At 38.6% G+C, this 13768-nt stretch overlaps 2 protein-coding genes across 23 annotated transcripts in view; one reads left to right on the forward strand and one right to left on the reverse strand.

The window, feature by feature from the left end:
* The window catches only part of SLTM (SAFB like transcription modulator), a 58359-nt gene that overhangs the window by 41812 nt on the left and 2779 nt on the right, over window positions 1–13768 (reverse strand). For all 22 annotated transcript variants that reach the window (XR_013520670.1, XM_078333255.1, XM_078333265.1 and 19 more), the window contains one exon: window positions 1423–1487. Coding sequence is in view for 18 of the 22 variants with exons in the window: in XM_078333255.1 (XP_078189381.1) it covers window positions 1423–1487 (65 nt within the window). In the remaining 4 variants the exon portion in view is untranslated. The remainder of the gene's footprint in view (window positions 1–1422; window positions 1488–13768) is intronic.
* The window catches only part of LOC144577266 (uncharacterized), a 93719-nt gene that overhangs the window by 26587 nt on the left and 53364 nt on the right, over window positions 1–13768 (forward strand). The window lies entirely within an intron of this gene.

Consider the following 13768-nt stretch of genomic DNA (forward strand, 5'->3'; position numbering starts at 1 on the left):
TGGTGAAGACAACTGGAGAAAATAAGAACAACAAAAGTAACCCTAATGGAACACGTATCATAAGGATAACAGAACAGCAAAATTTAAAGGCTCGAACAAAAGCTGATTACCGGCATGCAATCAACAATTTTAATGGATCCCTGGGCAAACAGTTCCTAAAATTATCTGATTTCAGGTTAACTCCTCAACAAAACATCGTGTGTGTGTGTGTGTGTGCGCGCGCGCGCCATGTGAAGAGTGAAGACAGCTAGGAAGCAGAAGAGATGGCTGTGTAAATGAACATGAGCACACAAACATCAAGAGACATGATGACAATATGGACTAGTTTTACCTAGAAAACAGACCATATGGGTGCATAAATGCACATAATTCAAGACAAACTACATTAAATAATTCCTGAAAATACCACAATACTAAAGACCTAATAAGCAGCAGATCACTTTTCATTAAAATAAAAACAAAACAAATTTTGAAAACCCAATTACAATTAAAAATAGCTTGTTCTCTATCTGTAGTATACAGAACTGCCACAACCCCAATAAAAATTACATCCTTCATTTTTCTGGCCAGCCAGTTTTGAAATGCACCCTCCTTTTTGGTCCAAAAGGCCTAGCTTATTTATCTCTAAAGGGCCAAATTTCTAAATTTGATCTTTTTTTTTTTTTGAGATGGATTCTCACTCTGTCACCCAGGCTGGAGTGCACTGGTGCAATCTCAGTTCACTGCAACCTCCACCTTCCTGGGTTCAAGTGATTCTCCAGCCTTAGCCTCCCAAGTAGCTGAGACTACAGGCGTGCACCACCATGCCTGGCTTTTTTTTTTTTTTTTTTTTTGTATTTTTAGTAGAGATGGAGTTTCACCATGTTGGCCAGGTTGGTCTCAAACTCTTGACTTCAAGTGATCTGCCCGCCTAGGCCTCCCAAAGTGCTGGGATTATAGGCATGAGCCACAGCGCTGAACCCTTAATTTGATCTTTACCAAGTGGTAACACATCAGCAATTTTCTGTCTGTATTTTAAGGTCTACATTAATCTAGGTTCTGTATATTACACACAAAAACTAAATGCAATGAGCAGATAGAAAAAAAATTATCAATATCCTTCCCTGGGGTATTTTGTCCAGGAACTAACACATGTATCTATTGTCTTGTAGCTATATCCCAGACCAGCTTTCTACCTAAAGGCCTGGAAAAACAGATTATTATTTTTAGTTTTATATCTCATTTAACTAAAAAGTTATTTACTCTATTTTTCAATTATGAGAGTTAATGAGACCGACAATATTACATATTGTCAATATTATGTAAGTCTCTATCTTTAACCTACATAGTTCAGTGACCACTGTTCAATAAAATGCACAAAATTCATAAAGCAAAATACTAGGCTTAAAAGCAGCATCTTATCCTGAGTACTTAACACTTTACCTTGATGAAAGCATCATCTTCCACAGAAGCATCTCCACTCAACTCATCTGCTTCTTGTTTTTTACCTGCGGAAGAAGGAAAATGGGCTAACAACCAGTATTTTAGTACTTTAAGAACAAAAATATTCAGTGTTTACCCTGCAATAGCACTCTTCACTCCCAAACCCTCTGACAAAGCTAATGCCAACCGCTTACAAACCACCTGCTCAGAGCTGTCTCAAACATAAAAAGCTTTAGTATGTCTCAATGAAATACGCCGTGCACATAATCCTACATATGAACCCATCAGCTTAACTGACTTGACGTGTATGATGCATTTTTCTTTACACCACTTGAATTTTCTACCTTCAGTTATCTCAGAAGCTGTGGTACTTTTCAGTGGCATTCAACTATATATGTAGCCAGACACCTGATAGCTAAGCACGAGATCTCGAACTCCCACAAAGCCTTTCCTATCTTCTCTTAAATAAGCACTCTCTGAAATAAAAATTCTCACATTTTAATCTTCATCTTACAATCCATCAGGTGATTATATACAGCTCTGTACTGTCTCTAGCACACCCTGCCTCTTCATAGAGAAGAAACTCCTTAAATACGACGACTGCTTTTATGCTAATTATTTATTTATCCAAAAGCCTAAAAATAAATAGTGCTGGCCACTTAACATAGTAACTGGTTTACGGCATGTAGAAATGACTGCAGTGAAAACTGTTAATAGCTTTCAGACAGACTGCAGACCTTCTCTGCCCAACCGTCATCTTCAAAACTTTGTAAACTTGTAGTTAGAATTTTCCTTTTAAGAATATCTATTTATTTATTTTTGAGACGGAGTTGCACTCTTGCCCAGGCTGGAGTGTAGCGGCGCAATCTTGGCTCACTGTAACCTCCCAGACCCAGGTTCAAGCGACTCTCCTTCCTACCTCAACCTCCCAAGTAGCTGGAAGCACAGGTATGAGCCACCACACCTGGCTAATTTTTGTATTTTTAGTAGAGACAGTTGGGGTTTCACCATTGGCAAGGCTGCTTTCGAACTCCTGGCCTAAGTTATCTGCCTGCCTCAGCCTCCCAAAGTGCCAGGATTACAGGCATTGAGCCAGCACACTTGGCTGGTAGTTGGAACTTTAAAAACGTTTTCCATGTTAAAAAAAAAACAAAAAAAAAGTTTTCCAGAGGCAATGCAAAAAGTTTATTATGTTTTCAGGCTAGTCCACAAAATCCTACTTAGAAATCTGTAATGTGCTAGAAATGTAAAAAACACATCTGCTGGAACATTACTGTGAAGTTTTTTTTTTTCGTTTCTTTTGAAACCTTAATGGATGTTCTTTCCTAAGGCCAATGAATGAACTTTTCCCTTAGCCTATAACCAGCACAGACAGTGCTACTCCCTATTGCAAGCTTCAGTAATCAGAGTGGAGGTTCAGCTACTGATAATTTATTTAACAAGTTAGGATACCTGCATTTCCTGAGTCTCCTCAGTAGCTCCTATCATCTACTTCCAATTCTAAGTCATTTCCACGAATGAGTGATAAAACAGGATATGATATGATAGTCCTTCCAAGTATGCAAAAAACAAGATTAGGAGTGGGGATTTTTCTTTTACTCAAGTAGTGGCTGAAGGCTTCTGAAAATCAAATAAGAAACGAAGTGTGGCGCTTCGTGGTGTGCTAACTTCCTATTTACAATGTTGATATCTGCATTTTGGGGAAAACGTAACTTTTTGGTTTACTATTTCTTTTGTTAAAGCTTTGCATCTAATTTTACAATTACTGTCATCATTCTCTTTATCACCAAACTTAATTTGTATGAGAATTTCAGACAACAAGCAGCCTGTCGGATTATATTGCCCTAAAGTCTAATATTAGAATTATTAAAAGGGCGATCACTAAGAAAGCCTGTTCATCTGAAAGTATTAATCTATTTAAGAAAGAAAAAAAAGATGTTCTTTTCCTGAAAAAGAAAACTACTGAACAAGAAAGAGCTAATTAAATTATTCTATTACATTTAGAGAAAGTTCCATAATACAAAAACCTTAAAGAGGCTACTTTCTGGGAGAAATAAGTTTTTAAAATATCAAATCCAGCAGGAAGCAGTGGCTAATGCCTGTAATCACAACACTTAGGGAGGCTGAGGTAGGAGAATCACTTGAGCCCATAAGTTAAGACCAGCCCAGGCAACATAGTGAGATCCCTATCTCTTCAAAATTGTTTAAACGTAGCTGGGTGTGGTAGTGTATGCTGGTAGTCCCAGCTATTTAGGAGGCCGAGGTGGAAGGAGTGCTCAAACCCAGGAGGGCAAGGCTGTGGTGAGCTGTAATTATACCAATCACTGCATTCCAGCCTGGGCAACAGAGTCGGACCCTGTCTCAGAAGCAAAATAAACCACAACATCAAATCCTTTCCTATACCCTCACCACCAAATAGCCAATTGGGCATAACTTTTGGGGAAACTCCTTTAGATCATTCACAAACGCTATTTATTCCTTATAATTACAAAATGCCTATCACCCAGCCCAGAACCTATTTTATTTATGTATATAAATATATATATAAATAAATATATAAATATAACATATATAAAACCAGCAGATAGCCAAGCATTATATATATATATATATATATTTTTTTTTTTTTTTGACACGAAGTCTCACTCTGTCACTCAGGCTGATAACTGGGATTACAGGTGCGCACCACCACCACCTCCAGCTAATTTTTATATTTTTACTAGAGATGGGGTTTCACCAAGTTGGTCAGACTGGTCTCAAACTCCTGACCTCAGGTGATCTGCCCACCTTGACCTCCCAAAGTGCTGGGATTACAGGGGTGAGCTGCCACACCCAGCCACATTATATTTTTTCTGACTGATAATGGAGTAAGGCCTGGGCATGACACTAATGTAAAATAGGTCAGGCATGGCAGCTTGAGCCTGTAATCCCAAATTCTTTGGGAGGCTAAGGCAGGAGGATCACCTGAGGTCAGAATTTCGAGACTAGCCTGGACAACATGGTGGAACCCCGTATCTACAAAAAATACACAAATTGGCTAGGCATGGTGATGTGCATCTGCCATCCCAGCTACTATGGGGGCTGAGGTGGCAAGATCCCTTGAGCCCAGGATGTCAAGGCTGCTGTTCCATTTCAATCTGGATGACAGAGCAAGGCTCCTCAAAAATAAACAAATGAAAAAAAATTTCTAAAAATTAAAAATAAGAAAACAAGGTCTAGATTTCTCTTTGACCAACTGGATGGCATGGCTATTCAAGCAGCTTTGTGTGCAACCCCACTCTGTCCGTACTTTTTGTCACCACATCTGCAGGTCCCTAATTTTTAAATATCACACATAAAAAATAACTTTAAAGACCAAATCACCCTTCAATTCCAACAAGCCACACATTTTTGTACAGTCAAGTAACCATTTACACCTGTCCCATTCAAACCTGTGCTATCAGAGCTCCAGCAGCAAATGGACTAAACAGTTTCACCTCTTTCGTCCTACAGGGACTCTAGCAGGTGCCACAGAACTGTGAAAGTAGCATGACCAGGATAAAGGCGCTAACTGAAAGTGTAAGACAGATTGAAGCCAAACTTTTTTTTTTTTTTTTTTTTTGGAGACAGGGTCTCGTTCTTGCACAGGCTGGAGCGCAGTGTAGTGGCATGATCTTGGCTCACTACAACCTCCGCCTCCTGGGTTCAGGCAATTTTCCTGCCTCAGCCTCCCGAGTAGCTGGGATTACAGGCACACACCACCATGCCCAGCTAATTTTTTGTATTTTTAGTAGAGACGGGGTTTCACCATGTTGGCCAGGATGGTCTCCATCTCTTGACCTCGTGATCCACCCGCCTCGGCCTCCCAAAGTGCTGGGATTACAGGCGTGAGACAGTTTCATCATGTTGGCCAGGCTGGTCTGGAACTCCTGGCCTCAAGTGATCCACCCACCTGAGCCTCCCAAGGCACTAGGATTAGAGGTGTTAGCCACCACGCCCAGCCTGAAACAAACCTTTTATGCTTTGAGGAAAAAACTATAAAATACATTGGGCAGTAAACATAATCTGAATAACAAAAAATAAAAGCAAGATTAACCTATCACATCCTAAACTATCATAGTAGTAATATGGCTATTTTGAGATTACAAAAAAAACCCTAAAATATTATTTGCATGCTTTTAGGGTCTAAAGTAAAATGGCAAAGTAAAAATGTATATACCAGAGAAAGATGAGACTATAAATATTTTGCAACATAAATCTGTATACGTCCAAAAATTCTCAATAAAATCCTCTATGAGATATGTTTCAGAATTTACAATTTTCAGATTTTACAAGAGTGAAATGTTTGGCAGGGCACAGTGGCTCACACCTGGAATCCCAGCACTTTGGGAGGCCAAGGTGGGTGGATCACGAGGTCAAGAGATCGAGACCATCCTGGCCAACATGGTGAAACCCTGTCTCTACTAAAAATACAAAAATTAGCCGAGCGTGGTGGCACGTGCCTGTGGTCCCAGCTACTTGGGAGGCTGAGACCAAAGAATCGCTTGAACCTAGGAGGCAGAGGTTGTAGTGAGCCGAGATTGCGCCACTGCACTCCAGCCTGGTGACAGAGCAAGACTCCGTCTCAAAAAGAAAGAACAATAAAATGTTGCATACACTATGTTAAACCTCCCCATGGCTTCTGGAATAGTACTTCACAATTAATCACAGAAAAAATTTGTACAATGAAATGTATGAAGATTCACATCAAATGGGATAAATCAAGACTATAACCTCATTTCTGCCACCAAACTTGAAAAAAAAACTTTCAATTTTCAGAACTTTTGTATTTGATAATTCTGAATAAAGGATCTTGGATCATAAATTGGCTGGTGGCTCATGCCTGTAACCCCAGCACTTTGGGAGGCCAAGGTGGGTGGATCACAAAGTCAGGAGTTCGAGACCAGTCTGGCCAACATAGTGAAACCCCATCTCTACTAAAAATACAAAAAATTAGCTAGGTGTGGTGGTGTGCACCTGTAATCCCAGCTACGCAGGAGGCTAAGGCAGGAGAATCATTTGAACCTGGGAGGTGGAGGCTGCAATGAGCTGAGATCGCTCCATTGCACTCCAGCCCAGGTAAGAATGCGGGAGTCTGACTAAAAATAGGCAAAAAATAAAAATAAATAAATAAACAAATCTGCCTTCTCCTTCAAATGCAAATTGGTCTTTATAAACGTTTGCAATTTTGCTTTTCCTCCAAAGGCAAACTGGTCCTTGTGCACATTTGCATAAGGAAATACCTCCCAAACAAAAACAAATCCCATTTATTAATGAGTTTTTTCTTGGATGCAGGGTCTCACTGTACTGCCCAGGCTGGAGGGCAGTGGCAGTGACAGTTCACTGCAGCCTCAACCTCCTGGGCCCAAGCAATCTTCCTGCCTTGGCTTTTCAAAGTGTTGGGATTATAGGCATGAGCCACTTTGCCCAGCCTAAGGAAATTTTAAAATCATTTCACCAAAATACTTTGTGGCTGAGTAACTTTTCCTTTTAAACATTCCCAAAACTATCATAAAATGTTAAAAAAAGAAAAATAGCTTAGTTATAAAATTTTTGTTGGAAGGGAAAGACTGAGAAGATATGCCAAATTGAAATGTTTCCAGCGACCTCTCCCCAGTTGCATGCAGTATCTTAAAACAATCCAACACCACACCTTGTGTTGTTTGCAAGTGTTTTAGCTTCTATTAAACTTACATTTTACTAATAAAATCATTTTTCTGAAAGGCCTTGTACATTATCTTAAACATAACAGTCATAAGATAGGTCACTTCGGGTTTTTGTGTGTGTTTTGTTTTTGTAGCAGGGTCTTAAAAGTCTACTGCCCAGGCTGGAGTGCAGTGGTGCAATCTCGTGTGAGTGCAACCTTTGCCTCCCGGGTTCAAGCGACTGTCCTGCCTCAGCCTTCCGAGTAGCTAAGGTTACAGATGCCCGCCACCACGTCTGGCTAATTTTGTATTTTTAGTAGAGATGTGGTTTCACCCTGTTGGCCAGGCTGGTCTTGAACTTCTGACCTCAAGTGATCTACCCGTCTTGGCCTCCCAAAGTGCTGGGATTACAAGCGTGAGCCACCCCACCCAGGCCAATAGGTCACTTTGAAAAATTACTACAAAGATAATTCACATTCATTATAATACACCTGGAAAATGCCAACAAAATATATTTTTCAAATGTCTTATATTTATTATTAAAGATTATTATTAACAGAATGAACATTTCTGGCACACAGGGCAGGTCTGCCTGCAAACACAAGACTATAAAAGATAATTTAACTGGCTTCTTAATGAGTTACCTTTCCATTCTACCAGTAAAAAGAGAATAGTCCTGCTTAACTCTCAGCACTGTTGTGAGAATCAAATAAAGCAAAGTGGAAGTTTTTCTAAAACGGTCACGTACATAAAACAGTCTAGAAACTGACCAGCTGAGAGAGGAATAAAAATAATGCTCAATTTCAAGTTTTAGGCGAGTCAGTAGTTCTTAACTCCACGTATATGTAAGAATCATCTGAGGAGTTTTTAGAAAATACATACTGATGCCTGGGTCCCCAACATAACAACCCAAACCAACTCTGTGGGGACTGAAAGCCTGGTATCTGTATTTTTAAAATGCAAATGACTAATGCAGGGTGCAGATCATGAACCACTAAGATAAGTGAATCCATCTACAGAAGTTGCTAAGAAGAATACAGAAAAAAAGGTTACTGTTTTTAGATTCTCCAGACTACAGAAAATTTAAATTCTATCTACCTTCAACAAAACACCATGTACAGTGTGAATCTCTTTTCATTGTTGAGGGGAAAAAGCCTTAAACATAAACCTCCTGTGAGTACTGGCACACACACCTACATACCTTAGATCAACATGTGTTACATGAAATGTGCTTTATGGGGTGATTACTATATTAGATGGATAAAAATTTTAGAAAGCTTCAGAGTAAACATATACTTAATTATAAATATTACATATGTATATTGTACATAAAATGTTACACATAATAAATTCACAGTAGTGGGATTATGGGTAATCTTCACATTTTTGTACTTTTCTGAATTATCTATTTTTTTTTTCTTCGAGACAGGGTCTTACTCTGTCACCCCAGCTGGAGTGCAGTGGTGCCATCTCAACTCACTGTACCCTCCACCTCCCAAGTTCAAATGATTTTCCTGCCTCAGCATCCTGTGTAGCTGGGATTACAGATGCATACCACCACACCCGGCTGATTTTTGTACTTTCAGTAGAGACCAGGTTTCGCAATGTTGGTGAAGCTGGTCTCGATCTCCTGACCTCAAGTGATCCACCTGTCTCAGCCTCCCAAAGTGCTGGGATTACAGGTGTGAGCCACTGCACCCAGCCTGGATTACCTAATTTTTTAAGTGAAAACTTTTCTTTTCTTTTCTTTCTTTTTTTTTTTTTTTTTACAGACAGAGTCTCACTGTGTCGCCCGGCGCCAGGCTGGAGTGCAGTGACGCAGTCTCGGCTCACTGCAACCTCCGCCTCCCGGGTTCAAGCAATTCTCCTGCCTCAGCCTCCTGAGTAGCTGGGACTACAGGGGTGTACCACCACATTCAGCTAATTTTTGTATTTTTAGTAGAGACGGGGTTTCACCATGTTGGCCTGGACGGTCGTAATCCCTTGACCTCGTGATCCGCCCGCCTTGACCTTCCAAAGTCCTGGGATTACAGGCATGAGCCACGGCGTCTGGCCGACTTTTTACCTCTATAATCTGGAAAACAATACTATAAAGCCATACTTACAGACTACTATTCCAGTGTACTAGCTAGGATTGCCATGTAAAACTACTCAGATCAGGCTGTCCAGTTATGAAATCGAGTGAACTCCTGGAACTACTCAACACTGAGGCTCTTTTATTGTAATATGTGAGAGAACAGTTGATTAAATAACTCAATAAATTCTATCCTTAAATCCTAAGCCATTGTTCAGCTTCTACATTAAAGTATTTTCTGATGCTACCAACTGATAAAAATGATTTTTTGTCTAATTCCTGTACAAATACCACTTTGTTTTACATGGGTCCATGAAAAATCTTTATTCCTCTGCCTCTAATTCAGAATATGTAGATGACTGACTTGGGGGAAGCACACTGTCTTCAAGTACTAGAAAATTTTACTTATTTCCCTTCCAGGATCCTGGCCACACACAATATTGGGGATGGTAAAACAGCAAAAAAAAGTAGCAAAGTGCTGTGGCACTAAACACAGTCCCCCACATACAGCTTCATAAGGCAAATGTAGGTTTTTTTTGTTTGTTTGTTTTGGAGACAGAGGCTTGCCCTGTTGCCGAGGCTGGAGTGCAACGGCAAGATCTTGGTTTACTGCACCTTCTGCCTCCCGGGTTCAAACGATTCCCTTGCCTCAGCCTTCCCAGTAGCTGGGATTACAGGCACCCACTACCTCACCCAGCTAATTTTTGTATTTTTAGTAGAAAGGGGGTTTCACCATGTTGGCCAGGCTGGTCTCAAACTCCTGACCTCAAGCAATCCACCCACCTGTGCCTCCCAAAGTGCTGGGATTACAGGCATGAGCCACTGTGCTTGGCCCAATAGAGGCATTTATAAAAGCAGTTAAAAAAGCCCCTGAAAGGCCCTTAGTATTCATTCAACAAATATTTTTTGAACACTTATTATGTGCCATCCTCTGTACTAGGCATTACAGAGACAGAGGCAAATGAAAAACTATGTCCTGGCCTTCACAGAGCTTTCAGCCTTCTGGGTACCTAAAAAATACCTATAACAATTCTATGCCCCAAGTCTTCCTCAATGCCACAGTTTTGATTAAAGTATTCCTTAACATCTGAATATGCTACAGTTGGGGGGGAAAGGCTAATTAAATACACTATAATACTGTGTTATGCGAAATATGCTTTATATGGCTGATTACTATGTTTAATTGATAAAAGTTTCAGAAAGCTTTACAGAGTAAACATGTACTTAATTATAAGTGTGTAGTCTGGGGTATTTTCCACAAAAAATTAGACGTTAAATGTTTGTCCAAACATTTACTTGTTACCTCAACATATACTTGTTTCAATAGGAGAAAAATCAGATTTTACACAGCATTTTCAGTGTTTTTAACGTTGCCAGGTATTGCAAATCAGTTTTAACATTTGTAAGTACTCTATTATGTACAGTTCTAAATACTGTACTGATCAACCATGTAACTTTTACTGAAGTTAACTGGTGACTATAAAGGTTAAAAATCTAAAAGAAAAGGCTATGCCAGTGTCAGGTAAACCAAAAGCCTTTAAATCTATAATCTCTAAAACAACATAATGAGAAGTTAGCTCTACCTGTTTTACTACTTTTTTAACACACACCCAAATATAACCATAAACCTCAATGGGGAAAGCTTTCTTCTAGGTTACTTATTTAAAAGTTTGTAACAAAGAAAGTGTGAAAAGACTCAGGAAAACTATTCTAAGATACAAACTTCCACTATATTAACTACATGTAAACAGACTTTATAAATACATTGATATAAATGTCAGAACCCACTATAACATCACATTGTTTGTGCTTGTAATAGCTGCATTTAAAAATTATTCCAGAAGAAACTTAAAGATTTAGGTTCCTTTCCCTCTAACCTCTGTAATACAATCATTTTAACATACATTTTTAAAAGAAAATTACCCTATATTTATAAGAGAATAAGCTCTACTGGTTTCTGATACACAATAGAGTTCAAAAAAAGAAAATAGATTGGAAAAAAAAAAAAGAATAAGCTCAATGTTTCACCGAAGTATTTTCCCATGCCTGTGAAGCTTCTCTCATCATTTAACTTTTATTCACTATCTTTATATTGTCATAAGAATGATTTCTTTTCCTGACAAGCTATTATATGTTGTATCTTGCTGATATCTAACTGCCTCTAAGTAATTCCCTTCTTTTTCTAATAACTTGTGTTGAAGAAAAACTATATTGATTTTTTATGAGCTTACCTGTTCCTTCCTTAAATATCACTTTAGTTAAACAGAAAGCATTTTCTTTTCATTTTGGCTATATAATTATTAAATTTCAGAACTAAAAGAGCCTTATAGATAAACTAGTAAAATTTCCAGTTTTACAAAAGAGAAAACAGGTTCACTGAAGGAAAAGTGGCACGACCAAGATGAAATTATTTTAAAGGTAGATACCAGTAAGTAAAACAAGATCTGGCAAAAAGAACTGAATGTAGTAATTCAGCAACTTGACTGAAAAACTGACGGGCTGGGCGTGGTGGCTCACGCTGGTAATCACACTGGGAAGCAGAAGCAGGAGAATCACCTGAGGTCAGGAGTTTAAGACCAGCCTGACTGACATGAAGAAACCCCATCTTTAGTAAAAATACAAAATTAGCCAAGCACGGTGGCACATGTCTGTAATCCCAGCTACTCGGGAGGCTGAGGCAGGAGAATTGCTTGAACCCTGGAGGGAGACGTTGTGGTGAGCCAAGATCGCACCACTGCACTTCAGCCTGGGCAACAAGAGCGAAACTCCATCTCAAAAAAAAAAAAAAAGAAAAAGAAAAAGAAAAACTGACATCACATTAAAACAGTATTTAATACATCCTTGGTTTTCAAATCTGTTCATTATTGATATTTTAATAAGTTTCCCTATACAAATTTGGTCTCTAAAAGCTATTATATAAACTTCTTAATTTTTTAAAAATAGAGATAGGGTCTCACTAAGTTGCTCAGACTGGTCTTGAACTCCTGGCCTAAAGTGATCCTCCCACCTTGGCCTCCCAAAGTGCTGGGATTACAGGCATGAGCCACCGCACCCGGCCTAAAATAATTTATCACTGTGTAAACTGGCAGAGAAAACATCTCAAAAACTAGAACTGAGTTGATATGATGCATTTAAAGCAAAACCAGATCTAAAGACGAACAGCAGCATTCTTTAAAAAGTAAACTGGGTTCAAAATCTCTTATACTAAAAATAATAAAAATAATTGAATCAATAAGCATCTTTATTGTAAATTAATTCAAACTATGTTTACAGTTGGAGATTTACATTATATTCTTCATAATTCACAGGATTTTCATAACAATGACAGCCAGAGAAGACTACAGCTTTTTGTCATGTATCTCTTAGAATAAGTCACAGGATTTTCATAAGAATGATAGCTGGAATTCAGGCAGACTACAGCTTTTTGTCATGCATCTCTTAGAATGAGGCCTGCTACAAATGATTATCTGTGACAACTTTTAACTTAAGTTCTAACTTAAGATCTTAAGACCTCTTAACATTAGAGTTATGGAATAATGTTCACGTATAACCCACACAAAGGAAAAAAAATAACAAACATATTGATAAAAATAAATAATGTTGACTTATTTAAAAATGTATTCGGCACTGGAGTGGTCCAGGAATTAGAATTTTTAAAAAAAAGAATGAAAAGAAAATGTACTGGGCAGTTGTGGTAGAAAGTGCCTATAGTCCCAGCTACTGAGGAGGCTAAGGTGGGAGGACTGCTTCACCAGGAGTTTAAGGCTGCAAAGAGTTATGATGGCACCACTGTACTCCCTGGGCAACAGAGCAATACCCTGTCCATTAAAAGAAACCAACAAACAATATATATGCCTATATGTCATAAAATGTACTGAAAAACTCCTTGAATTTTATATTGCTGAAATTATTTCTAATGGTAAGATAAATGACATTCCTAATCAAAATGAAAAACAGATATACAGAGAAATTTAAAGTTGGCAAGAAAGGAATAAATCATATGTTTATTTTAAATGCTAAAATAATGGGCAACTCAAACAATCTGGGGCTATGGTTAATACACAGCACCTGTCAAACTAGCACAGTGTGCGAGGTAAATAAATGATAGGAATCAAAACCAGCACAAGACACATGTAATTCCTGGTACACTTAAACTTATTTCTAAATGTTTATGCTTTTCCATTTTGAAAAAGCCTCTAAGTTTGTCAGCAGTTTTCTCAGTACAAGCTTCTTTAAGACAGAAAAATGTATCTCTCCAAGGGTTACAATGGTCAGAGTTACATGAAAAGTCACCTTCAAGATAACTTTTTTACTCCCCCAACTACAGTCCCCCCTCTCCCAGGGAATGCTTCTGAGCCTTTTTCAATTTCTTTCGGCACAAACAGGGGCTCCCCTAACCTAGGAAGACTCAAAACAGCAAGCTGTCCTCATCTCTGATGCCCAGGTGTGCTTCAGTTCAACATTTAATATTCCCTTCTTTTCAAGATTAATCCATTCATTTTATTTTATTTGCAATCATTCAGTGGTTGGAAATAACATTTGGATCACTTAAAGCACTAAAGAAAATTAGATTACAAAACATGCAGCAACCGTCCATGACAAATTCTGC

This window comes from Callithrix jacchus, chromosome 8, assembly GCF_049354715.1.
Source record: "Callithrix jacchus isolate 240 chromosome 8, calJac240_pri, whole genome shotgun sequence".
NCBI classification, from domain to species: domain Eukaryota; kingdom Metazoa; phylum Chordata; class Mammalia; order Primates; family Cebidae; genus Callithrix; species Callithrix jacchus.